Source organism: Salmo salar, chromosome 17 (genome assembly GCF_965601325.2).
Source record: "Salmo salar chromosome 17, fSalSal1, whole genome shotgun sequence".
NCBI lineage: Eukaryota > Metazoa > Chordata > Actinopteri > Salmoniformes > Salmonidae > Salmo > Salmo salar.
This window is the reverse complement of record NC_138307.1, coordinates 67,877,505-67,904,272: the sequence shown is the minus strand read 5'-3', so window position 1 is coordinate 67,904,272 and position 26,768 is coordinate 67,877,505. Positions and strand designations below refer to the sequence as shown.

At 47.4% G+C, this 26,768-nt stretch overlaps 1 protein-coding gene across 3 annotated transcripts in view; it reads left to right on the top strand.

Moving 5' to 3' along the window:
* Positions 1–26,768, top strand: part of LOC106592487 (IQ motif and SEC7 domain-containing protein 3) — a 376,341-nt gene that overhangs the window by 297,588 nt on the left and 51,985 nt on the right. For all 3 annotated transcript variants that reach the window (XM_045700042.2, XM_045700047.2, XM_045700043.2), the window contains 2 exons: positions 17,052–17,174; positions 21,582–21,748. In XM_045700042.2, the coding sequence (XP_045555998.1) occupies positions 17,052–17,174; positions 21,582–21,748 (290 nt within the window). The remainder of the gene's footprint in view (positions 1–17,051; positions 17,175–21,581; positions 21,749–26,768) is intronic.

Sequence of the window (26,768 nt, the reverse complement as noted above, 5' to 3'; positions counted from 1 at the left end):
ATAGAGAGTGAGGTTAGCACATAGACAGTTGACTACACTGGTATTGTAACAATCATAGAGAGAGAGGTTAGCACATAGACAGTTGACTACACTGGTATTGTAACAGTCACAGTGAGAGAGGTTAGGACAAACACAGTTGACTACACTGGTATTATAACAGTCACAGTGAGAGAGGTTAGCACATAGACAGTTGACTACACTGATATTATAACAGTCACAGTGAGAGAGGTTAGGACATAGACAGTTGACTACACTGGTATTATAACAGTCACAGTGAGAGAGATTAGGACATAGACAGTTGACTACACTGGTATTATAACAGTCATAGAGAGAGAGGTTAGCACATAGACAGTTGACTACACTGGTATTATAACTGTCATAGAGAGAGAGGTTAGCACATAGACAGTTGACTACACTGGTATTGTAACAGTCACAGTGAGAGAGGTTAGGACATAGACAGATGACTACACTGGTATTATAACAGTCATAGAGAGAGAGGTTAGGACATAGACAGTTGACTACACTGGTATTGTAACAGTCACAGTGAGAGAGGTTAGGACATAGACAGATGACTACACTGGTATTATAACAGTCATAGAGAGAGAGGTTAGCACATAGACAGTTGACTACACTGGTATTGTAACAGTCACAGTGAGAGAGGTTAGGACATAGACAGATGACTACACTGGTATTATAACAGTCATAGAGAGAGAGGTTAGGACATAGACAGTTGACTACACTGGTATTGTAACCGTCACAGTGAGAGAGGTTAGGACATAGACAGATGACTACAGTGGTGTTATAACAGTCATAGAGAGAGAGGTTAGCACATAGACAGTTGACTACACTGGTATTATAACAGTCACAGTGAGAGAGATTAGCACATAGACAGTTGACTACACTGGTATTGTAACAGTCACAGTGAGAGAGGTTAGCGCATAGACAGTTGGCTACACTGGTATTGTAACAGTCACAGTGAGAGAGGTTAGCACATAGACAGTTGACTACACTGGTATTGTAACAGTCACAGTGAAAGAGGTTAACACATAGACAGTTGACTACACTGGTATTGTAACAGTCACAGTGAGAGAGGTTAGCACATAGACAGTTGACTACACTGGTATTGTAACAGTCACAGTGAGAGAGGTTAGGACAAACACAGTTCACTACACTGGTATTATAACAGTCACAGTGAGAGAGGTTAGCACATAGACAGTTGACTACACTGGTATTATAACAGTCACAGTGAGAGAGGTTAGGACATAGACAGTTGACTACACTGGTATTATAACAGTCATAGAGTGAGAGGTTAGCACATAGACAGTTGACTACACTGGTATTGTAACAGTCACAGTGAGAGAGGTTAACACATAGACAGTTGACTACACTGGTATTGTAACAGTCACAGTGAGAGAGGTTTGCACATAGACAGTTGACTACTCTGGTATTATAACAGTCACAGTGAGAGAGGTTAGGACATAGACAGTTGACTACACTGGTATTATAACAGTCATAGAGAGTGAGGTTAGCACATAGACAGTTGACTACACTGGTATTGTAATGATCATAGAGAGAGAGGTTAGCACATAGACAGTTGACTACACTGGTATTGTAACAGTCACAGTGAGAGAGGTTAGGACAAACACAGTTGACTACACTGGTATTATAACAGTCACAGTGAGAGAGGTTAGCACATAGACAGTTGACTACACTGGTATTATAACAGTCACAGTGAGAGAGGTTAGGACATAGACAGTTGACTACACTGGTTTTATAACAGTCACAGTGAGAGAGGTTAGGACATAGACAGTTGACTACACTGGTATTATAACAGTCATAGAGAGAGAGGTTAGCACATAGACAGTTGACTACACTGGTATTATAACTGTCATAGAGAGAGAGGTTAGCACATAGACAGTTGACTACACTGGTATTGTAACAGTCACAGTGAGAGAGGTTTGGACATAGACAGATGACTACACTGGTATTATAACAGTCATAGAGAGAGAGGTTAGGACATAGACAGTTGACTACACTGGTATTGTAACAGTCACAGTGAGAGAGGTTAGGACATAGACAGATGACTACACTGGTATTATAACAGTAATAGAGAGAGAGGTTAGCACATAGACAGTTGACTACACTGGTATTGTAACAGTCACAGTGAGAGAGGTTAGGACATAGACAGATGACTACACTGGTATTATAACAGTCATAGAGAGAGAGGTTAGGACATAGACAGTTGACTACACTGGTATTGTAACCGTCACAGTGAGAGAGGTTAGGACATAGACAGATGACTACAGTGGTGTTATAACAGTCATAGAGAGAGAGGTTAGCACATAGACAGTTGACTACACTGGTATTATAACAGTCACAGTGAGAGAGATTAGCACATAGACAGTTGACTACACTGGTATTGTAACAGTCACAGTGAGAGAGGTAGACAGTTGGCTACACTGGTATTGTAACAGTCACAGTGAGAGAGGTTAGCGCATAGACAGTTGGCTACACTGGTATTGTAACAGTCACAGTGAGAGAGGTTAGCACATAGACAGTTGACTACACTGGTATTGTAACAGTCACAGTGAAAGAGGTTAACACATAGACAGTTGACTATACTGGTATTGTAACAGTCACAGTGAGAGAGGTTAGCACATAGACAGTTGACTACACTGGTATTGTAACAGTCACAGTGAGAGAGGTTAGGACAAACACAGTTCACTACACTGGTGTTATAACAGTCACAGTGAGAGAGGTTAGCACATAGACAGTTGACTACACTGGTATTATAACAGTCACAGTGAGAGAGGTTAGGACATAGACAGTTGACTACACTGGTATTATAACAGTCACAGTGAGAGAGGTTAGGACCTAGACAGTTGACTACACTGGTATTATAACAGTCATAGAGAGAGAGGTTAGCACATAGACAGTTGACTACACTGGTATTGTAACAGTCACAGTGAGAGAGGTTAGGACATAGACAGTTGACTACACTGGTATTGTAACTGTCACAGTGAGAGAGGTTAGGACATAGACAGATGACTACAGTGGTGTTATAACAGTCATAGAGAGAGAGGTTAGCACATAGACAGTTGACTACACTGGTATTATAACAGTCACAGTGAGAGAGATTAGCACATAGACAGTTGACTACACTGGTATTGTAACAGTCACAGTGAGAGAGGTAGACAGTTGGCTACACTGGTATTGTAACAGTCACAGTGAGAGAGGTTAGCGCATAGACAGTTGACTACACTGGTATTATAACAGTCATAGAGAGTGAGGTTAGCACATAGACAGTTGACTACACTGGTATTGTAACAATCATAGAGAGAGAGGTTAGCACATAGACAGTTGACTACACTGGTATTGTAACAGTCACAGTGAGAGAGGTTAGGACAAACACAGTTGACTACACTGGTATTATAACAGTCACAGTGAGAGAGGTTAGCACATAGACAGTTGACTACACTGATATTATAACAGTCACAGTGAGAGAGGTTAGCACATAGACAGTTGACTACACTGGTATTGTAACAGTCACAGTGAAAGAGGTTAACACATAGACAGTTGACTACACTGGTATTGTAAGAGTCACAGTGAGAGAGGTTAGCACATAGACAGTTGACTACACTGGTATTGTAACAGTCACAGTGAGAGAGGTTAGGACAAACACAGTTCACTACACTGGTATTATAACAGTCACAGTGAGAGAGGTTAGCACATAGACAGTTGACTACACTGGTATTATAACAGTCACAGTGAGAGAGGTTAGGACATAGACAGTTGACTACACTGGTATTATAACAGTCACAGTGAGAGAGGTTAGGACATAGACAGTTGACTACACTGGTATTATAACAGTCATAGAGAGAGAGGTTAGCACATAGACAGTTGACTACACTGGTATTGTAACAGTCACAGTGAGAGAGGTTAGGACATAGACAGTTGACTACACTGGTATTGTAACTGTCACAGTGAGAGAGGTTAGGACATAGACAGATGACTACAGTGGTGTTATAACAGTCATAGAGAGAGAGGTTAGCACATAGACAGTTGACTACACTGGTATTATAACAGTCACAGTGAGAGAGATTAGCACATAGACAGTTGACTACACTGGTATTGTAACAGTCACAGTGAGAGAGGTAGACAGTTGGCTACACTGGTATTGTAACAGTCACAGTGAGAGAGATTAGCGCATAGACAGTTGGCTACACTGGTATTGTAACAGTCACAGTGAGAGAGGTTAGCACATAGACATTTGGCTACACTGGTATTGTAACAGCTACCGTGAGAGAGGATAGCACATAGACAGTTGGCTGCAGTGGTATTGTAACAGTCACAGAGAGAGAGGTTAGGTATTGTAACAGTCACAGTGAGAGAGGTTAGCACATAGACAGTTGGCTACACTGGTATTGTAACAGTCACAGTGAGAGAGGTTAGCACATAGACAGTTGGCTGCAGTGGTATTATAACAGTCACAGTGAGAGAGGTTAACACATAGACAGTTGACTACACTGGTATTGTAACAGTCATAGTGAGAGAGGTTAGCACATAGACATTTGGCTAGACTGGTATTATAACAGTCACAGTGAGAGAGGTTAGGACATAGACAGTTGACTACACTGGTATTGTAACCGTCACAGTGAGAGAGGTTAGGACATAGACAGATGACTACAGTGGTGTTATAACAGTCATAGAGAGAGAGGTTAGCACATAGACAGTTGACTACACTGGTATTATAACAGTCACAGTGAGAGAGGTTAGGACATAGACAGTTGACTACACTGGTATTGTAACAGTCACAGTGAGAGAGGTAGACAGTTGGCTACACTGGTATTGTAACAGTCACAGTGAGAGAGGTTAGCGCATAGACAGTTGGCTACACTGGTATTGTAACAGTCACAGTGAGAGAGGTTAGCACATAGACAGTTGACTACACTGGTATTGTAACAGTCACAGTGAAAGAGGTTAACACATAGACAGTTGACTACACTGGTATTGTAACAGTCACAGTGAGAGAGGTTAGGACAAACACAGTTCACTACACTGGTGTTATAACAGTCACAGTGAGAGAGGTTAGCACATAGACAGTTGACTACACTGGTATTATAACAGTCACAGTGAGAGAGGTTAGGACATAGACAGTTGACTACACTGGTATTATAACAGTCACAGTGAGAGAGGTTAGGACCTAGACAGTTGACTACACTGGTATTATAACAGTCATATAGAGAGAGGTTAGCACATAGACAGTTGACTACACTGGTATTGTAACAGTCACAGTGAGAGAGGTTAGGACATAGACAGTTGACTACACTGGTATTGTAACTGTCACAGTGAGAGAGGTTAGGACATAGACAGATGACTACAGTGGTGTTATAACAGTCATAGAGAGAGAGGTTAGCACATAGACAGTTGACTACACTGGTATTATAACAGTCACAGTGAGAGAGATTAGCACATAGACAGTTGACTACACTGGTATTGTAACAGTCACAGTGAGAGAGGTAGACAGTTGGCTACACTGGTATTGTAACAGTCACAGTGAGAGAGGTTAGCGCATAGACAGTTGACTACACTGGTATTATAACAGTCATAGAGAGTGAGGTTAGCACATAGACAGTTGACTACACTGGTATTGTAACAATCATAGAGAGAGAGGTTAGCACATAGACAGTTGACTACACTGGTATTGTAACAGTCACAGTGAGAGAGGTTAGGACAAACACAGTTGACTACACTGGTATTATAACAGTCACAGTGAGAGAGGTTAGCACATAGACAGTTGACTACACTGATATTATAACAGTCACAGTGAGAGAGGTTAGGACATAGACAGTTGACTACACTGGTATTATAACAGTCACAGTGAGAGAGATTAGGACATAGACAGTTGACTACACTGGTATTATAACAGTCATAGAGAGAGAGGTTAGCACATAGACAGTTGACTACACTGGTATTATAACTGTCATAGAGAGAGAGGTTAGCACATAGACAGTTGACTACACTGGTATTGTAACAGTCACAGTGAGAGAGGTTAGGACATAGACAGATGACTACACTGGTATTATAACAGTCATAGAGAGAGAGGTTAGGACATAGACAGTTGACTACACTGGTATTGTAACAGTCACAGTGAGAGAGGTTAGGACATAGACAGATGACTACACTGGTATTATAACAGTCATAGAGAGAGAGGTTAGCACATAGACAGTTGACTACACTGGTATTCTAACAGTCACAGTGAGAGAGGTTAGGACATAGACAGATGACTACACTGGTATTATAACAGTCATAGAGAGAGAGGTTAGGACATAGACAGTTGACTACACTGGTATTGTAACCGTCACAGTGAGAGAGGTTAGGACATAGACAGATGACTACAGTGGTGTTATAACAGTCATAGAGAGAGAGGTTAGCACATAGACAGTTGACTACACTGGTATTATAACAGTCACAGTGAGAGAGATTAGCACATAGACAGTTGACTACACTGGTATTGTAACAGTCACAGTGAGAGATGTAGACAGTTGGCTACACTGGTATTGTAACAGTCACAGTGAGAGAGGTTAGCGCATAGACAGTTGGCTACACTGGTATTGTAACAGTCACAGTGAGAGAGGTTAGCACATAGACAGTTGACTACACTGGTATTGTAACAGTCACAGTGAAAGAGGTTAACACATAGACAGTTGACTACACTGGTATTGTAACAGTCACAGTGAGAGAGGTTAGCACATAGACAGTTGACTACACTGGTATTGTAACAGTCACAGTGAGAGAGGTTAGGACAAACACAGTTCACTACACTGGTATTATAACAGTCACAGTGAGAGAGGTTAGCACATAGACAGTTGACTACACTGGTATTATAACAGTCACAGTGAGAGAGGTTAGGACATAGACAGTTGACTACACTGGTATTATAACAGTCACAGTGAGAGAGGTTAGGACATAGACAGTTGACTACACTGGTATTATAACAGTCATAGAGAGAGAGGTTAGCACATAGACAGTTGACTACACTGGTATTGTAACAGTCACAGTGAGAGAGGTTAGGACATAGACAGTTGACTACACTGGTATTGTAACTGTCACAGTGAGAGAGGTTAGGACATAGACAGATGACTACAGTGGTGTTATAACAGTCATAGAGAGAGAGGTTAGCACATAGACAGTTGACTACACTGGTATTATAACAGTCACAGTGAGAGAGATTAGCACATAGACAGTTGACTACACTGGTATTGTAACAGTCACAGTGAGAGAGGTAGACAGTTGGCTACACTGGTATTGTAACAGTCACAGTGAGAGAGGTTAGCGCATAGACAGTTGGCTACACTGGTATTGTAACAGTCACAGTGAGAGAGGTTAGCACATAGACATTTGGCTACACTGGTATTGTAACAGCTACCGTGAGAGAGGATAGCACATAGACAGTTGGCTGCAGTGGTATTGTAACAGTCACAGAGAGAGAGGTTAGGTATTGTAACAGTCACAGTGAGAGAGGTTAGCACATAGACAGTTGGCTACACTGGTATTGTAACAGTCACAGTGAGAGAGGTTAGCACATAGACAGTTGGCTGCAGTGGTATTATAACAGTCACAGTGAGAGAGGTTAACACATAGACAGTTGACTACACTGGTATTGTAACAGTCATAGTGAGAGAGGTTAGCACATAGACATTTGGCTAGACTGGTATTATAACAGTCACAGTGAGAGAGGTTAGCACATAGACAGTTGGCTGCAGTGGTATTATAACAGTCACAGTGAGAGAGGTTAGCACATAGACAGTTGACTACACTGGTATTGTAACAGTCACAGTGAGAGAGGTTAGGACATAGACAGTTGACTACACTGGTATTGTAACAGTCACAGTGAGAGAGGTTAGCACATAGACAGTTGGCTGCAGTGGTATTATAACAGTCACAGTGAGAGAGGTTAACACATAGACAGTTGACTACACTGGTATTGTAACAGTCACAGTGAGAGAGGTTAGGACATAGACAGTTGACTACACTGGTATTGTAACAGTCACAGTGAGAGAGGTTAGCACATAGACAGTTGACTACACTGGTATTGTAACAGTCACAGTGAGAGAGGTTAGCACATAGACAGTTGGCTGCAGTGGTATTATAACAGTCACAGTGAGAGAGGTTAGCACATAGACAGTTGACTACACTGGTATTGTAACAGTCACAGTGAGAGAGGTTAGGACATAGACAGTTGACTACACTGGTATTATAACAGTCACAGTGAGAGAGGTTAGCACATAGACATAGGGAGTATTAACAATAGGACCATATCTTTGAGACAATCTGACAATCCCTCTGAGCTGTCATGTGAAGTTCTGCTATAATCCTCCTGGATGCCTTTCACTCATATGAGTGTGTGGGAGAAAAGAGGATGCTAGCGCCACTCTGTCTGTGTGTGTGTGTGTGTGTGTGTGTGTGTGTGTGTGTGTGTGTGTGTGTGTGTGTGTGTGTGTGTGTGTGTGTGTGTGTGTGTGTGTGTGTGTGTGTGTGTGTGTGTGTGTGTGTGTGTGTGTGTGTGTGTGTGTCTGTGTCTGTGTGTGTGTGTGTGTCTATCTGTGTGTGTGTGTGTGTGTGTGTTTCTCAGTGTCTGTGACGCTGTCTAGCTCAATCTTTTAATTAAATCTACACCAACAGCCAAGCTCAAATATACCCAATCTCAACCCTGAAGTGAGGCGTTATAATTTAGGGGTGTGTATATGTGTATATATGTGTGAGTCTGTCTGCCTGCCTGCTTGCCTGACTGCTTGCCTGCCTGCTTGCCTGCCTGTCTGCTTGTCTGTTGGTTCTGCATGTGTGCATGTCTGTGTGAGTGATACTTTTCACAGTAAATGCATCATATAAAAACAGCAACAAACAGGACGATGGTAGCCTACAAAGACCACCCCAAGGCCAGTCAGAGACAGTGGACACTGCCAGATATGGGACAATCTACAAATGCAGTGGCTTTTGGGCAGGGCATTTTAGAAAACTCTAATTCATTTCTCCAGACCAATGTTCCATTAGGAGTGCAGATTACAGTGACAGATGAAAGTCTTAACAGCTGATCATTGGGTGACTGCTCTTAGTGCTGTGACAGGCTACGTTTTCTTGTGAAAATCCATCACAGTTCCAACTTAGATAAAGAACCCTATTGCACCAGGGGAAGCTGATGCTGCATGCATTCTATCACACACACACACACACACACACACACACACACACACACACACACACACACACACACACACACACACACACACACACACACACACACACACACACACACACACACACACACACACACACACACACACACACACACACACACACACACACACACACACACACACACACACACACACACACACACGCACACACACAGACACATACACGCACGCACACACACACACACACAGAGCCAATGACATTATGATTAAGACGAGGACCCAAAGCAGTTCAAAGCCTTTTGTTTCTTAGGAGGACACATGCACAGACGTACGCACACAAAGACACACACACACACAAGTCACATCTCATTACATGAGTCCTTGAATCTCTCTGAAATGCAGCTCTATTTCTCTCTTTGTCTCTGTTCCTTTATTCATTGGTCTTTCTCTCTGCAAGCATTCAGCCTGCCTTCATCCTTTAACCTCAATCATTAAACCCTCTCTCTCTCTCTCTCTCTCTCTCTCTCTCTTTTTTTTCCCCCTCTCTCTCTCTTTCCCTCTCCCACTCGCTTTCTCTCCCTGTCTCTCTTTAAAGTCAACATGTTCTATTTTGTCAAAGTGTTGACCTGATCCTCAGACCACTGAACAATGTGTTATCTAAGGGTACGACCCCACTAGTCCAGGACCCTTAACTCCTCTAAGGGTACGACCCCACTAGTCCAGGACCCTTAACTCCTCTAAGGGTACGACCCCACTAGTCCAGGACCCTTAACTCCTCTAAGGGTACGACCCCACTAGTCCAGGACCCTTAACTCCTCTAAGGGTACGACCCCACTAGTCCAGGAGCCTTAACTCCTCTAAGGGTACGACCCCACTAGTCCAGGACCCTTAACTCCTCTAAGGGTACGACCCCACTAGTCCAGGACCCTTAACTCCTCTAAGGGTACGACCCCACTAGTCCAGGACCCTTAACTCCTCTAAGGGTACGACCCCACTAGTCCAGGACCCTTAACTCCTCTAAGGGTACGACCCCACTAGTCCAGGAGCCTTAACTCCTCTAAGGGTACGACCCCACTAGTCCAGGACCCTTAACTCCTCTAAGGGTACGACCCCACTAGTCCAGGAGCCTTAACTCCTCTAAGGGTACGACCCCACTAGTCCAGGAGCCTTAACTCCTCTAAGGGTACGACCCCACTAGTCCAGGAGCCTTAACTCCTCTAAGGGTACGACCCCACTAGTCCAGGAGCCTTAACTCCTCTAAGGGTACGACCCCACTAGTCCAGGACCCTTAACTCCTCTAAGGGTACGACCCCACTAGTCCAGGAGCCTTAACTCCTCTAAGGGTACGACCCCACTAGTCCAGGAGCCTACACTCTCCATCAGCATTTGAAGTACACCAATAGGATATACAGTACTCATTCCAGGGTTTTTCTTTATTTTTTACTATTTTCTACATTGTAGAATAATAGTGAAGACATCAAAACTATGAAATAACACATATGGAAACATGTAGTAACCAATAAAGTGTTAAACAAATGAAAATATATGTTATATTTGAGATTCTACAAAGTAGCCTCCCTTTGCCTTGATGACAGCTTTGCACACACTCTTTGGCATTCTCTCATGTAGTCAAGGGAGAGTAATGGGGATCAGGTTTTAATGTGAAAATCAGACATGGGGATACCATGGGTGTTGGTGGTGTGAGAGTTATGGGTGTGTGTGTGGGGTGGTGGCTGTGTGTAGTGTGGTGTGTCTGTGTGTGTGTGGGGTGGTGGCTGTGTGTAGTGTGGTGTGTCTGTGTGTGTGTGGGGTGGTGGCTGTGTGTAGTGTGGTGTGTCTGTGTGTGTGCGGGATGAGGTCGAGGCTATGTGTAGTGTGGTGTGTCTGTGTGTGTGTGGGGTGGTGGCTGTGTGTGTGTGGGGTGGGGTGGGGGCTGTGTGTAGTGTGGTGTGTCTGTGTGTGTAGGGTGGGGTGGGGGCTGTGTGTAGTGTGGTGTGTCTGTGTGTGTGTGGGGTGGGGGCTGTGTGTAGTGTGGTGTGTCTGTGTGTGTGTGGGGTGGTGGATGTGTGTAGTGTGGTGTGTCTGTGTGTGTGTGGGGTGGGGGCTGTGTGTAGTGTGGTGTGTCTGTGTGTGTGTGGGGTGGGGGCTGTGTGTAGTGTGTTGTGTCTGTGTGTGTGTGGGGTGGTGGCTGTGTGTAGTGTGGTGTGTCTGTGTGTGTGTGGGGTGGGGGCTGTGTGTAGTGTGGTGTGTCTGTGTGTGTGTGGGGTGGGGTCGAGGCTGTGTGTAGTGTGGTGTGTCTGTGTGTGTGTGGGGTGGGGTGGGGTCGAGGCTGTGTGTAGTGTGGTGTGTCTGTGTGTGTGTGGGGTGGGGTGGGGGCTGTGTGTAGTGTGGTGTGTCTGTGTGTGTGTGTGGTGGGGGCTGTATGTAGTGTGGTGTGTCTGTGTGTGTGTGGGGTGGGGGCTGTGTGTAGTGTGGTGTGTCTGTGTGTGTGTGGGGTGGGGGCTGTGTGTAGTGTGGTGTGTCTGTGTGTGTGTGGGGTGGGGGCTGTGTGTAGTGTGGTGTGTCTGTGTGTGTGTGGGGTGGGGGCTGTGTGTAGTGTGGTGTGTCTGTGTGTGTGTGTGGGGTGGGGGCTGTGTGTAGTGTGGTGTGTCTGTGTGTGTGGGGGGTGGGGGCTGTGTGTAGTGTGGTGTGTCTGTGTGTGTGTGGGGTGGTGGCTGTGTGTAGTGTGGTGTGTCTGTGTGTGTGTGGGGTGGGGGCTGTGTGTAGTGTGGGGTGGGGTCGAGGCTGTGTGTAGTGTGGTGTGTCTGTGTGTGTGTGGGGTGGTGTCGAGGCTGTGTGTAGTGTGGTGTGTCTGTGTGTGTGTGGGGTGGGGTGGGGGCTGTGTGTAGTGTGGTGTGTCTGTGTGTGTGTGTGGTGGGGGCTGTATGTAGTGTGGTGTGTCTCTGTGTGTGTGGGGTGGGGGCTGTGTGTAGTGTGGGGTGTCTGTGTGTGTCTGTGGGGTGGGGTGGGGTGGGGGCTGTGTGTAGTGTGGTGTGTCTGTGTGTGTGTGGGGTGGGGGCTGTGTGTAGTGTGGTGTGTCTGTGTGTGTGTGGGGTGGGGGCTGTGTGTAGTGTGGTGTGTCTGTGTGTGTGTGGGGTGGGGGCTGTGTGTAGTGTGGTGTGTCTGTGTGTGTGTGGGGTGGGGGCTGTGTGTAGTGTGGTGTGTCTGTGTGTGTGGGATGGGATGGGGTCGAGGCTGTGTGTAGTGTGGTGTGTCTGTGTGTGTGGGGTGGGGGCTGTGTGTAGTGTGGTGTGTCTGTGTGTGTGTGGGGTGGGGGCTGTGTGTAGTGTGGTGTGTCTGTGTGTGTGGGGTGGGGGCTGTGTGTAGTGTGGTGTGTCTGTGTGTGTGTGGGGTGGGGGCTGTGTGTAGTGTGGTGTGTCTGTGTGTGTGGGGTGGGGGCTGTGTGTAGTGTGGTGTGTCTGTGTGTGTGTGTGGGGTGGGGGCTGTGTGTAGTGTGGTGTGTCTGTGTGTGTGTGGGGTGGGGGCTGTATGTAGTGTGGTGCGTCTGTGTGTGTGTGCGGTGGGGGCTGTGTGTAGTGTGGTGTGTCTGTGTGTGTGGGGTGGGGGCTGTGTGTAGTGTGGTGTGTCTGTGTGTGTGGGGTGGGGGCTGTGTGTAGTGTGGTGTGTCTGTGTGTTTTGGGTGGGGTGGGGGCTGTGTGTAGTGTGGTGTGTCTGTGTGTGTGTGGGGTGGGGGCTGTGTGTAGTGTGGTGTGTCTGTGTGTGTGTGGGGTGGGGTCGAGGCTGTGTGTAGTGTGGTGTGTCTGTGTGTGTGTGGGGTGGGGTGGGGTCGAGGCTGTGTGTAGTGTGGTGTGTCTGTGTGTGTGTGGGATGGGGTCGAGGCTGTGTGTAGTGTGGTGTGTCTGTGTGTGTGTGGGATGGGGTCGAGGCTGTGTGTAGTGTGGTGTGTCTGTGTGTGTGTGGGGTGGGGTGGGGGCTGTGTGTAGTGTGGTGTGTCTGTGTGTGTGTGTGGTGGGGGCTGTATGTAGTGTGGTGTGTCTGTGTGTGTGTGGGGTGGGGGCTGTGTGTAGTGTGGGGTGTCTGTGTGTGTGTGTGGGGTGGGGTGGGGTGGGGGCTGTGTGTAGTGTGGTGTGTCTGTGTGTGTGTGGGGTGGGGGCTGTGTGTAGTGTGGTGTGTCTGTGTGTGTGTGGGGTGGGGGCTGTGTGTAGTGTGGTGTGTCTGTGTGTGTGTGGGGTGGGGGCTGTGTGTAGTGTGGTGTGTCTGTGTGTGTGTGGGGTGGGGGCTGTGTGTAGTGTGGTGTGTCTGTGTGTGTGGGGTGGGGGCTGTGTGTAGTGTGGTGTGTCTGTGTGTGTGTGGGATGGGGTCGAGGCTGTGTGTAGTGTGGTGTGTCTGTGTGTGTGTGGGGTGGGGTGGGGGCTGTGTGTAGTGTGGTGTGTCTGTGTGTGTGTGTGGTGGGGGCTGTGTGTAGTGTGGTGTGTCTGTGTGTGTGTGGGGTGGGGGCTGTGTGTAGTGTGGTGTGTCTGTGTGTGTGTGGGGTGGGGGCTGTGTGTAGTGTGGTGTGTCTGTGTGTGTGGGGGGTGGGGTGGGGGCTGTGTGTAGTGTGGTGTGTCTGTGTGTGTGTGGGGTGGGGGCTGTGTGTAGTGTGGTGTGTCTGTGTGTGTGTGGGGTGGGGGCTGTGTGTAGTGTGGTGTGTCTGTGTGTGTGTGTGGGGTGGGGGCTGTGTGTAGTGTGGTGTGTCTGTGTGTGTGGGATGGGGTCGAGGCTGTGTGTAGTGTGGTGTGTCTGTGTGTGTGGGGTGGGGGCTGTGTGTAGTGTGGTGTGTCTGTGTGTGTGTGGGGTGGGGGCTGTGTGTAGTGTGGTGTGTCTGTGTGTGTGGGGTGGGGGCTGTGTGTAGTGTGGTGTGTCTGTGTGTGTGTGTGGGGTAGGGGCTGTGTGTAGTTTGGTGTGTCTGTGTGTGTGTGGGGTGGGGTGGGGGCTGTATGTAGTGTGGTGTGTCTGTGTGTGTGTGGGGTGGGGGCTGTGTGTAGTGTGGTGTGTCTGTGTGTGTGGGGTGGGGGCTGTGTGTAGTGTGGTGTGTCTGTGTGTGTGGGGTGGGGGCTGTGTGTAGTGTGGTGTGTCTGTGTGTTTTGGGTGGGGTGGCGGCTGTGTGTAGTGTGGTGTGTCTGTGTGTGTGTGGGGTGGGGGCTGTGTGTAGTGTGGGGTGTCTGTGTGTGTGTGTGGGGTGGGGTGGGGGCTGTGTGTAGTGTGGTGTGTCTGTGTGTGTGTGGGGTGGGGGCTGTGTGTAGTGTGGTGTGTCTGTGTGTGTGGGGTGGGGGCTGTGTGTAGTGTGGTGTGTCTGTGTGTTTGTGGGGTGGGGGCTGTGTGTAGTGTGGTGTGTCTGTGTGTGTGGGATGGGGTCGAGGCTGTGTGTAGTGTGGTGTGTCTGTGTGTGTGGGGTGGGGGCTGTGTGTAGTGTGGTGTGTCTGTGTGTGTGTGGGGTGGGGGCTGTGTGTAGTGTGGTGTGTCTGTGTGTGTGGGGTGGGGGCTGTGTGTAGTGTGGTGTGTCTGTGTGTGTGTGGGGTGGGGGCTGTGTGTAGTGTGGTGTGTCTGTGTGTGTGGGGTGGGGGCTGTGTGTAGTGTGGTGTGTCTGTGTGTGTGTGTGTGGGGTGGGGGCTGTGTGTAGTGTGGTGTGTCTGTGTGTGTGTGGGGTGGGGGCTGTATGTAGTGTGGTGTGTCTGTGTGTGTGTGGGGTAGGGGCTGTGTGTAGTGTGGTGTGTCTGTGTGTGTGGGGTGGGGGCTGTGTGTAGTGTGGTGTGTCTGTGTGTGTGTGTGGGGTGGGGGCTGTGTGTAGTGTGGTGTGTCTGTGTGTGTGGGGTCGAGGCTGTGTGTAGTGTGGTGTGTCTGTGTGCAGGTGTGAGAGAGAGAAAGAGAGAGAATGTGTGCACCTTCATGTGTACATGCGTGGGTGTGAGCAGGAGTGAGTGTGTGTATGTGAGCTTTCACACGTGTCTTCCTCAAAGTGTGTATGTGTCCTTCACCCTTTCACCCCCCTCTCAGTGATGGAACACAACCGCTGCATTGATATTAGCCAAAGCATTTAAGGTGAATGATCTCACACACTATAAATAAGTCTAGTTAAGATGTCTTCAGTCCCATTAAGCCATATCACCGTTATAGATTTTGTTCCCTAAAGATTGCTTCTCCTCACCAAGCTTATTTGGATCTACTGTAGTCTGACACACACACACACACACACACACACACACACACACACACACACACACACACACACACACACACACACACACACACACACACACACACACACACACACACACACACACATACACACACAGAGACACAAACACACTCAAAGACACACACACACACACAGATAGACACACACAGAGACACACACACAAACACAGACACACACACACTCACACTCACACCAGTCTACCCCACAACCTGTTTATAGCGGAGAAATGAACTCTACTTTCTGCTTGTCATCTCCTAATCAGGTGGAAGAGAACACGCCTGGTTCTGTCTTGCTGGGAGCCAATCAATATGTGTGTTTGGACAGTGGAGGTGTTCTGCAACCCCTGATGCTTTGTAAACACTTTACTACATGTGGCGTGTAATTTCTCCTGACAAATATGCTAATGAAGGGAGGTCATCAAAATGTGTGTGTGTGTGTGTGTGTGTGTGTGTGTGTGTGTGTGTGTGTGTGTGTGTGTGTGTGTGTGTGTGTGTGTGTGTGTGTGTGTGTGTGTCCCGCTAAGATATTCAATATTCTGCTACAGACCACTAGACCACACAGGGTTAATTGAGAACAACATCTACAATATCTCAACAACTTCAGTTGTAACAAATGTAATGCCCTGAGGTCACTGTCATTGTCCTAGCTCAATTACACTGTAAATATGATGCAATAGGTTATCAAGATAATGTCATGATGACTTACAATTACATGGTTTTAAAATGTCTCTCCCAACTTGATAGAACTCATTCTAAAACTATCAAATTAGACTATTATCAGATGAGATGTCAAAATAATCATCCTTCGATTCCATCCCTCTAGGAAACATTTTCATCCTACCTGAGAAAGTGTCACCCTCAACACCCAGTCATCCAACTTTTCAACAAATCCAGTCACCTTCTCACTCACTTTGGCGGCCATTGCTTACACAAATCACTAATTCCCATGCATTTATTCTGACTGGCTTGCGAATCTCTTTTATTTAAGCTGATTTAATTTCCTCTGACTAAGCTAGCCCGTCCATTAATGGCTGGATGTTCTGCTCCGAGGGTTTGTGTCCCTGTGCTGTGGGAGCGATAATAGCAGTGTAGCCGAGGCTAGATGGGCCCTATCCCTGGTGTCCTTACACCCATGCATGGATAATGCCTGGGTGAAACTGACCCTGAAGTAGACATAGTGAAAGTTGTGGAAGTTGTTCCCCATAGTTCTGAGTCATTTCTGGGTTCACCTCCCCACGACCGCAGGGGCAGGGCAGGGGAAGTGGAAGTGGCGTCTGATGTGAATTCAAACTGGGGTTTACAGATTCCTGTAGAAGTAACATCTCTCTCTCTCTATCTCTCCCTCTATCTCTCTCCCTTTCTCTACCCCCCTCCCTCCCTCCCTCCCTCCCTCCCTCCCTCTCTCTCTCTCTCTCTCTCTCTTAATCTCTCTCTCTCTCTCTCTCTCTATCTTCCTCTATCTATCTCTCACCCTTTCTCCACCCTCCTCACTCTGTCTCTCTCTGTCTCTGTCTGCCTCTCTCCATCTCTTTTCCTTTCTCTGTCTCTCTGTCTCTCTCTCTCTCTCTCTGTCTCTCTCTCTCCCTCCTTTTCCTCCCTCCTTGTCTTTCTTTCCTGCAGTTGTGTGGTGGATGAGATGGATTTCTCAGGGATGGAGCTGGACGAGGCTCTGAGGAAGTTCCAGGCTCACATCAGAGTCCAGGGAGAGGCCCAGAAGGTGGAGAGACTGATCGAGGCCTTCAGGTGAGCTCCATTATTCAGTCAGTCTGTCAGTCCATCAGTCAGCCAATCAATCAGTTAGTCAGTCAATCAATGAATAAATCAATCATTTGTGTGTGTGTGATATATTGCTTTGTGAATAATCCCAGGAAGAGTAGCCTTGATGGAGTAATGGGTATCTTAATAAACTAAACTATAAACTAAACTCATCCTGGAGGGGTGTTGGTTTAAGGATGACACCTAAAAACGATTCAGATCAGTCATCCACATCCAGTATGATGTCAGTCAGTTGTGATTAGATGAGGTCACTATTGGACAAACAGAGAGACCTTTGTCTCAGGTTTAGAAGGCCTAAAAGACTGCAACGTTCAAGTGAGTTAAGCTCAACATCAGGCGAGGCACAGCCCTGTAGTGTCTTTGCCCTGTTGTTGTCCATGGGTGGGCAGGACATTGCCGATAGCACTAAGGTCCATGTGTGTCTGAGCCTAAAACACAGTGCTAGGAGTTTTTTTCAGTTCACGTCTCACTTCACCAGTCAACCTAAATCCCATCCAAACTTTCCAGTTTCTACCTAGCCTGGTTATCCAGCCTGAATGCTGCACACACCAGTGTTTCACTGCATTCAGACTGGTTAAATCGGGCTATTTCAACCCTCCCTCTATTCAGATGGTTGACCCAGTCTTCCGCTTGGCTAGGTGCTCTGAAACAACAGGCAATCTCAACCGACAGGATAAGTACAACTTCCTGGTTGTATGCCACAGCTGCGGTGCTCTGCGCTAACCAGTGTCCTTGAATACCCACTCCATTTACGATATGGCCAGCCGTCACAGTTGTCAAGGTGCGTTGCCAACGAGAGTGTTGTCGTTGTGAGCGGGCATGGAGACTGACGGCTGGTATTTGTTTTGGGTACGATTGGCGCAGAGTGTGTGCTGCACAGAGAGGGGCGAAATAAAGAGCGAGGGAGGGAAGGAGGGAGGGAAGGAAGGAGGAGAGGTTTATAAATATCCACTGTTGCATAAGCCTGCCTCCCCTGCTCCTCCAAACAGAGATGGAGAGAGTGAGGAATAGAAAAAGAGAGAGGGGGAGAAAAGGATAGAGAACGAGAGACAAGAGTCTGAGACAGAGAAAAAGATGACGGGACGGAGGGAGGGAGACAGACTTCGAAGAGAGTGAGGGGATAGCGAGAGGCTTAAAGAATGAAAGAGAGAGACGGATAGAGAAAGAGGTAAAGGATGACTGTAAACACAGAAGGAAAGGCAGGTGGCAGGGAAATGAGAGCGAGAGGGAGGAAAGGGAGAGAGAGAATGTGTGAAGAAACACAAGACAGGAGAAAATAAACACCTGGCAGCTTCTGTAGCTTGGCGTGTGTCAGCTAATAATGAACCCAACACTCTTTGGCAGTTTCTGAGGCCAGAGAGACATTCACACACACACACACACACACACACACACACACACACACACACACACACACACACACACACACACACACACACACACACACACACACACACACACACACACACACACACACACACACGATTCCCTTCACTGAAATAGAGTAAGGGGAGGGAATATAGGGTTCCTCTTTCTAGGGCTATCTGCTATTTCACTCTTTCTGGTAGAATAGTAAAGAGAAATGTATAGAACTGAGACTTTATTATTAAGAAGAAAAAGCTATTGATTGACTGCAAAATCTTCCTTAAAGTCAAACCCCAGTCTTGATGGTACAACTGCAAACCATAGAGTATGTGGCTCAAGATAAGTTCTTTTTCCAGGTAATAGTCTCCATTAGATGATGCAGAATCAGTGACCCCCAAACTGAGGACACGGGCTGCGTCCCAAATGGCAACTCTATTCCCTACACAGCTAGTCCACTACCTGTGTGTATTCCTAGCCCACTGAGACGTAGATTCCAATCATGCAGCTCAGTGGTCACATGACTCCGGAGGAAGGCTGGGCCAGCCTACCTGGAAACCATAACCAGAATTAATATGGAATCACACTTTACCCTCCAGTAGAGGCCCTATGGGGTGTCACACACACACACACACACACACACACACACACACACACACACACACACACACACACACACACACACACACACACACACACACACACACACACACACACACACACACACACACACACAAACACATCTGTTGAAATAATAGATTGATTAATTAACAAAGGAAGCTCCCTTGTGGAATCTCTCGCCATGCTACAGTAACAAATTCATTCCATAACACATTTGAATTGGTTGCCAATGCAGAGGAGAGCATAGCGTGACAATATGGTAGCGTCCTGAATAGCTCCCTATTTAGTGCACTAATTTTGACCAGGGCCCTCAAAGTAGGGTCCCTATGTAGAGAATAGTCTTCCATTTGGTATGGTGAATACAGTACACTATTATCACTGAGAGAGTATGTATGCATTGTGACACACTGTAGCTAGCAGTGCAGTCACCCCACTGGGCACAGACCCCAGTTCAACTTCTAGTTTAGATTTACATTTGGTTGAGTTGTCAACTAAAGTAAATTAAACATGAAATCAACAAAACATGTCATCCTGTCATTGGATTCAGGTTAAAAGTTGGGTGAAAAAAAGACAAGGACTTTTTGCAAATACAATCAGTTTTGTTGATTCAACGTCATCACATCAAAACAAATTCTGGTTGAAATTACGTGGAAACAACATTGATTCAACCAGTTTTCGCCCATAATGTCATGTAAATGGCGGTGTCTGGAGAGCTGTGGTTTTCACTGTAGAGGATTCTAAATCAACCTCTTTACTCTATGGACAGGCCCTTATGTTTCATCCTCTCACAACGCCCCCAAGCAGATAGACTGGCTGTCCTAGCATAGACACACACACACACACACACACACACACACACACACACACACACACACACACACACACACACACACACTCCACACACTCAGGTGTCTCTTCCAGTTAGATTGACGAGGGTTGTTTGGTGCATGGAGCTGCTAGGCCAGCTGTATTTCCCTCTCCTGCCGTGCCTCCTCTCAGATCTCAGGGTGTTCTCTGGGACCTCCATCAGCCCTGTGTCATCTTTACTGCAGAGGTGCCCAGGCAGGGATATTTCTGCTGTCTAACCCACGGTGCACAGCGTAAATACACTACTGTACTAGTTATGTAGCACTTTGTGACAACTGCTGATGTAAAAAGGGCTTTTTAAAATACATTTTATTGATTGATTTGATTACTGTCGTTCTGTCTGTCTGTCTGTCTGTCTGTCTGTCTGTCTGTCTGTCTGTCTGTCTGTCTGTCTGTCTGTCTGTCTGTCTGTCTGTCTGTCTGTCTGTCTGTCTGTCTGTCTGTCTGTCTGTCTGTCTGTCTGTCTGTCTGTCTGTCTGTTGGTTGGCCAGGTTCTTTGTGGTGGCTGGGGAGTAGGGACTTCCTCTTATTTCTATATTCTAGGGAGTAGGGACTTCCTCTTATTTCTATATTCTAGGGAGTAGGGACTTCATCTTATCTGTATATTCTAGGGAGTAGGGACTTCCTCTTATCTGTATATTCTAGGGAGTAGGGACTTCATCTTATCTGTATATTCTAGGGAGTAGGGACTTCATCTTATCTGTATATTCTAGGGAGTAGGGACTTCCTCTTATCTGTATATTCTAGGGAGTAGGGACTTCATCTTATCTGTATATTCTAGGGAGTAGGGACTTCATCTTATCTGTATATTCTAGGGAGTAGGGACTTCATCTTATCTGTATATTCTAGGGAGTAGGGACTTCCTCTTATTTCTATATTCTAGGGAGTAGGGACTTCATCTTATCTGTATATTCTAGGGAGTAGGGACTTCCTCTTATCTGTATATTCTAGGGAGTAGGGACTTCATCTTATCTGTATATTCTAGGGAGTAGGGACTTCATCTTATCTGTATATTCTAGGGAGTAGGGACTTCATCTTATCTGTATATTCTAGGGAGTAGGGACTTCATCTTATCTGTATATTCTAGGGAGTAGGGACTTCATCTTATCTGTATATTCTAGGGAGTAGGGACTTCCTCTTATCTGTATATTCTAGGGAGTAGGGACTTCATCTTATCTGTATATTCTAGGGAGTAGGGACTTCATCTTAGCTGTATCTTCTGGTTGGAAGTGATGAGATAATTGTAATTTAACAGGGGAATTAGTAGGTTTATGTTGAGGAAGAGGCAGGGAGGTCTATTCTATGACAAGATTGTTGGATCTCTCTGACCATGCGTCATGTTCCTCTTTCCAGATCCTCTGGGGGGTGTGGGGTCTTATGGGTCCTGGTCGGGAGGTTTTTGTTGCAAAAGAAATAAGTCTGGTTCATGGGTTTTATTAATACTAACCCCCGCTCTCCCACCTCCCTCCTGTCCCCCTGTCCCATCTCCTGTCCCCCTGCCCCCCTGCCCCCCACCCTCTCCAGTCAGCGGTACTGCATGTGTAACCCGGACGTGGTGCAGCAGTTCCACAACCCCGACACCATCTTCATCCTGGCCTTCGCTATCATCCTCCTCAACACAGACATGTACTCACCCAACATCAAGCCTGACCGCAAGATGATGCTGGAGGACTTCATACGCAACCTCCGAGGTGAGCCATTATCTTACTAGAGAGTGTAGGAGTGGTAGATGAGAAGGAGGATGATGGTAGAGGGGAGGGGAACTGGGTAAGTAATAGTTATTTACTACTTACTTTATACTAGTTAGTTAGTTACTAGTTAGTTAGTTACTAGTTAGTTAGTTACTAGTTATTTAGTTCATAGTTCATTTGTTACTACTTTGTTAGTTACTTGTTAATGTGATACTAGTTGGTTAGTTGTTAGTTACTAGTTAGTTAGTTACTACTAACACCCTATCCAAGTGCATATAGCTTCTACATAGTGTAGCCTTTCACAAAGGACACAAAATGTTGAATCTACATTGACAGGATATTCAACCTGTCGCTGTAGATGATTTGTCTGCGTTTGAAATATCCATAGCGGATGTAATATCCGTGTAACAAGAGAAGACGGCTAAAGTCCCAATCCATTGTCCCTAACAGTTAGCCAACTCTAATTCAAATCATTTGCGTCCCAAATGGCACCCTGTTCTCTACATAGTGCACTACCTTTGACCAGGGCCCTAACCCTATTCCCTAACCAGGGCCCATGGCACCCTATTCCCTAACCAGGTACCATGGTACCATTTGTGATGCAGACACAAGGGCTGCATCACAAATGCATCCTATTCCTTATATAGTGCACTACTTTTGACCAGGGCCCATAGGGAATAAGGTACCATGGGTCCTGGTCAAAAGTAGTGCACTATATAAGGAATAGGATGCATTTGTGATGCAGACCTTGTGTTGTTGGTAATATAGAGCTGCATCATAGTGTTCCTCTGCCAGGGAAGGATCCATCAGGACTGTGGGATCAATATGGTACAACTTTAATGGATTCATCTGGACGGCTCCTCACAATTAAATGAAGTTGGAAAATCAATCGGGGCGTCTCATGCAAATTAGGATATGCCACGATGCTTGGCTTTCTTCCTCTCTTTGTGTCCTCTCTCTCTCTCTCTCTCTCTCTCTCTCTCTCTCTCTCTCATTCTCTCGCTCTCTCTCTCTCTCTCTCTCTCTCATTCTCTCGCTCTCTCTCTTTCTCTCTCTCATTCTCTCTCTCATTCTCTCTCTCTCTCTCTCTCTCTCTCTCTCTCTCTCTCTCTCTCTCTCTTTCTCTCTCTCTCTCTCTCTCTCTCTCTCTCATTCTCTCGCTCTCTCTCTTTCTCTCTCTCATTCTCTCTCTCAGACTATCTCATTCTCGTTCCTTTTCTCTCTCTTTCTATCTTTCAGCCCTCTCTCTCTTACTGTATCTCTCCCAATCTCCCACTCTATATTTCCAGCTAGTTGAGTAGTGGGAAGAACACAGTTAAGAGATTGAATCGGATGTTAATTAATGAATAACAAAAGGAGTGCTCACTTACTCAATTACACTGGACCGGAAATGTCAAAAACATTCTGCAATGTCTAACCTGATATATAGACACTGAATAGAATTAGTATAATGACTTGTATTGTATCCTAGAAACCATTCCATATATATATATATAAATGTCTTACTTTTGATGTATCAAAATATGACAGTGTTCACATAATTAGTATAACTCTTGATGTGTCTAATAGTACCGCTGTTGCGCATATACTTAGTTTAATGACTTACATTGTATTCTAGAAACGTCTCCATATACAGTATATATGTCTTACTGTTAATGTATCTAATTGTACTATAGTGACGTCTCTTTGGAGTACGGACCAAAGGGCCTAGCACATGGTCCATGCTGGTCCTGGATCAGAGAGCCTAGCACATGGTCCATGCTGGTCCTGGATCAGAGAGCCTAGCAAATGGTCCATGCTGGTCCTGGATCAGAGAGCCTAGCACATGGTCCATGCTGGTCCTGGATCAGAGAGCCTAGCACATGGTCCATGCTGGTCCTGGATCAGAGAGCCTAGCACATGGTCCATGCTGGTCCTGGATCAGAGAGCCTAGCACATGGTCCATGCTGGTCCTGGATCAGAGAGCCTAGCACATGGGCCATGCTGGTCCTGGATCAGAGAGCCTAGCTAGGGGTGGTCCATGCTGGTCCTGGATCAGAGAGCCTAGCTAGGGGTGGTACATGCTGGTCCTGGATCAAAGAGCCTAGCTAGGGGTGGTCCATGCTGGTCCTGGATCAAAGAGCCTAGCTAGGGGTGGTCCATGCTGGTCCTGGATCAAAGAGCCTAGCTAGGGGTGGTCCATGCTGGTCCTGGATCAAAGGGCCTAGCACATGGTCCATGCTGGTCCTGGATCAGAGAGCCTAGCTAGGTGTGGGCCATGCTGGTCCTGGATCAAAGAGCCTAGCTAGGGGTGGTCCATGCTGGTCCTGGATCAGAGAGCCTAGCTAGGGGTGGTCCATGCTGGTCCTGGATCAAAGAGCCTAGCTAGGGGTGGTCCATGCTGGTCCTGGATCAAAGGGCCTAGCACATGGTCCATGCTGGTCCTGGATCAGAGAGCCTAGCTAGGGGTGGGCCATGCTGGTCCTGGATCAAAGAGCCTAGCTAGGGGTGGTCCATGCTGGTCCTGGATCAAAGAGCCTAGCTAGGGGTGGTCCATGCTGGTCCTGGATCAAAGAGCCTAGCTAGGGGTGGTCCATGCTGGTCCTGGATCAAAGAGCCTAGCACAGGGGTGGGCCATGCTGGTCCTGGATCAAAGAGCCTAGCACAGCGGTGGGCCATGCTGGTCCTGGATCAAAGAGCCTAGCTAGGGGTGGTCCATGCTGGTCCTGGATCAAAGAGCCTAGCTAGGGATGGTCCATGCTGGTCCTGGATCAAAGAGCCTAGCTAGGGGTGGTCCATGCTGGTCCTGGATCAAAGAGCCTAGCTAGGGATGGTCCATGCTGGTCCTGGATCAAAGAGCCTAGCTAGGGGTGGTCCACGCTGATCCTGGATCAAAGAGCCTAGCTAGGGGTGGGCCATGCTGGTCCTGGATCAAAGAGCCTGACAAAGGGGTGGTCCATGCTGGTCCTTGATCAAAGAGCCTAGCTAGATGTGGTCCATGCTGTTCCTGGATCAAAGAGCCTAGCACAGGGGTGTTCCATGCTGGTCCTGGATCAAAGAGCCTAGCTATATGTGGTCCATGCTGTTCCTGGAACAAAGAGCCTAGCACAGGGGTGGTCCATGCTGATCCTGGATCAAAGAGCCTAGCACAGGGGTGTGCCATGCTGGTCCTGGATCAAAGAGCCTAGTACAGCGGTGGGCCATGCTGGTCCTGGATCAAAGAGCCTAGCACAGGGGTGTACCATGCTGGTCCTGGATCAAAGAGCCTAGCACAGGGGTGTGCCATGCTGGTCCTGGATCAAAGAGCCTAGCACAGGGGTGGACCATGCTGGTCCTGGATCAAAGAGCCTAGCACAGGGGTGGGCCATGCTGGTCCTGGATCAAAGAGCCTATTACAGGGGTGGGCCATGCTGGTCCTGGATCAAAGAGCCTAGCACAGGGGTGTACCATGCTGGTCCTGGATCAAAGAGCCTAGCACAGGGGTGGTCCATGCTGATCCTGGATCAAAGAGCCTAGCTAGGGGTGGGCCATGCTGGTCCTGGATCAAAGAGCCTGACAAAGGGGTGGTCCATGCTGGTCCTTGATCAAAGAGCCTAGCTAGATGTGGTCCATGCTGTTCCTGGATCAAAGAGCCTAGCACAGGGGTGTTCCATGCTGGTCCTGGATCAAAGAGCCTAGCTATATGTGGTCCATGCTGTTCCTGGAACAAAGAGCCTAGCACAGGGGTGGTCCATGCTGATCCTGGATCAAAGAGCCTAGCACAGGGGTGTGCCATGCTGGTCCTGGATCAAAGAGCCTAGCTAGGGGTGGTCCATGCTGTTCCTGGATCAAAGACCCTAGCACAGGGGTGGTCCATGCTGGTCCTGGATCAAAGAGCCTAGCTAGATGTGGTCCATGCTGTTCCTGGATCAAAGAGCCTAGCACAGGGGTGTTCCATGCTGGTCCTGGATCAAAGAGCCTAGCTATATGTGGTCCATGCTGTTCCTGGAACAAAGAGCCTAGCACAGGGGTGGTCCATGCTGGTCCTGGATCAAAGAGCCTATTACAGGGGTGGGCCATGCTGGTCCAGGATCAGAGAGCCTAGCTAGGGGTGGGCTATGCTGGTCCTGGATCAAAGAGCCTATTACAGGGGTGGGCCATGCTGGTCCAGGATCAGAGAGCCTAGCTAGTGGTGGGCCATGCTGGTCCTGAATGGCTGTTGTATGTGGTTGTTGCAGAGTCAGATGTACTACCTGAATTTGTTCACGGAGAGATGGAGAGATGGAATATACATAAAATAAGAGAAGTTAGGTGAAAGCACAGTAAGCAGAACTCTCCCCCACCCCCTCGCTCCCTCCCTCCCTCCCCTCTCAATCTCTCTTACACGCACACATCCCCCCCACACACACACACCCTGCTCCTCTTACTCCCACTGTGCTGACTCCATAATGTGGAGTGATGCCTCAGCATATCCAAGAGTGCATCTGTGTCACTGCACTGACGAGTGTCTCCATTTGCCGAAATGATTCCAGACCTAGCAGCCTCATTGGCTCCTCAATGAACCACCCTGGCTATAATGGGGTCTATCTAGAGGGAAGCCTGACGGCCAAATGATACTGTATTTTCTCCCCAGTCCCCAGTTGATATGTTCCCCACAGTCCCCAGTTGATATGTTCCCCCCAGTCTCCAGTTGATATGTTCCCCACAGTCCCCAGTTGATATGTTCCCCCCAGTCCCCAGTTGATATGTTCCCCCCAGTCCCCTGTTGATATGTTCCCCCCAGTCTCCAGTTGATATGTTCCCCCCAGTCCCCAGTTGATATGTTCCCCCAGTCCCCAGTGGATATGTTCCCCCCCAGTCCCCAGTTGATATGTTCCCCCCAGTCTCCAGTTGATATGTTCCCCACAGTCCCCAGTTGATATGTTCCCCCCAGTCTCCAGTTGATATGTTCCCCACAGTCCTCAGTTGATATGTTCCCCCCAGTCCCCAGTTGATATGTTCCCCCCAGTCTCCAGTTGATATGTTCCCCCCAGTCCCCTGTTGATATGTTCCCCCCAGTCCC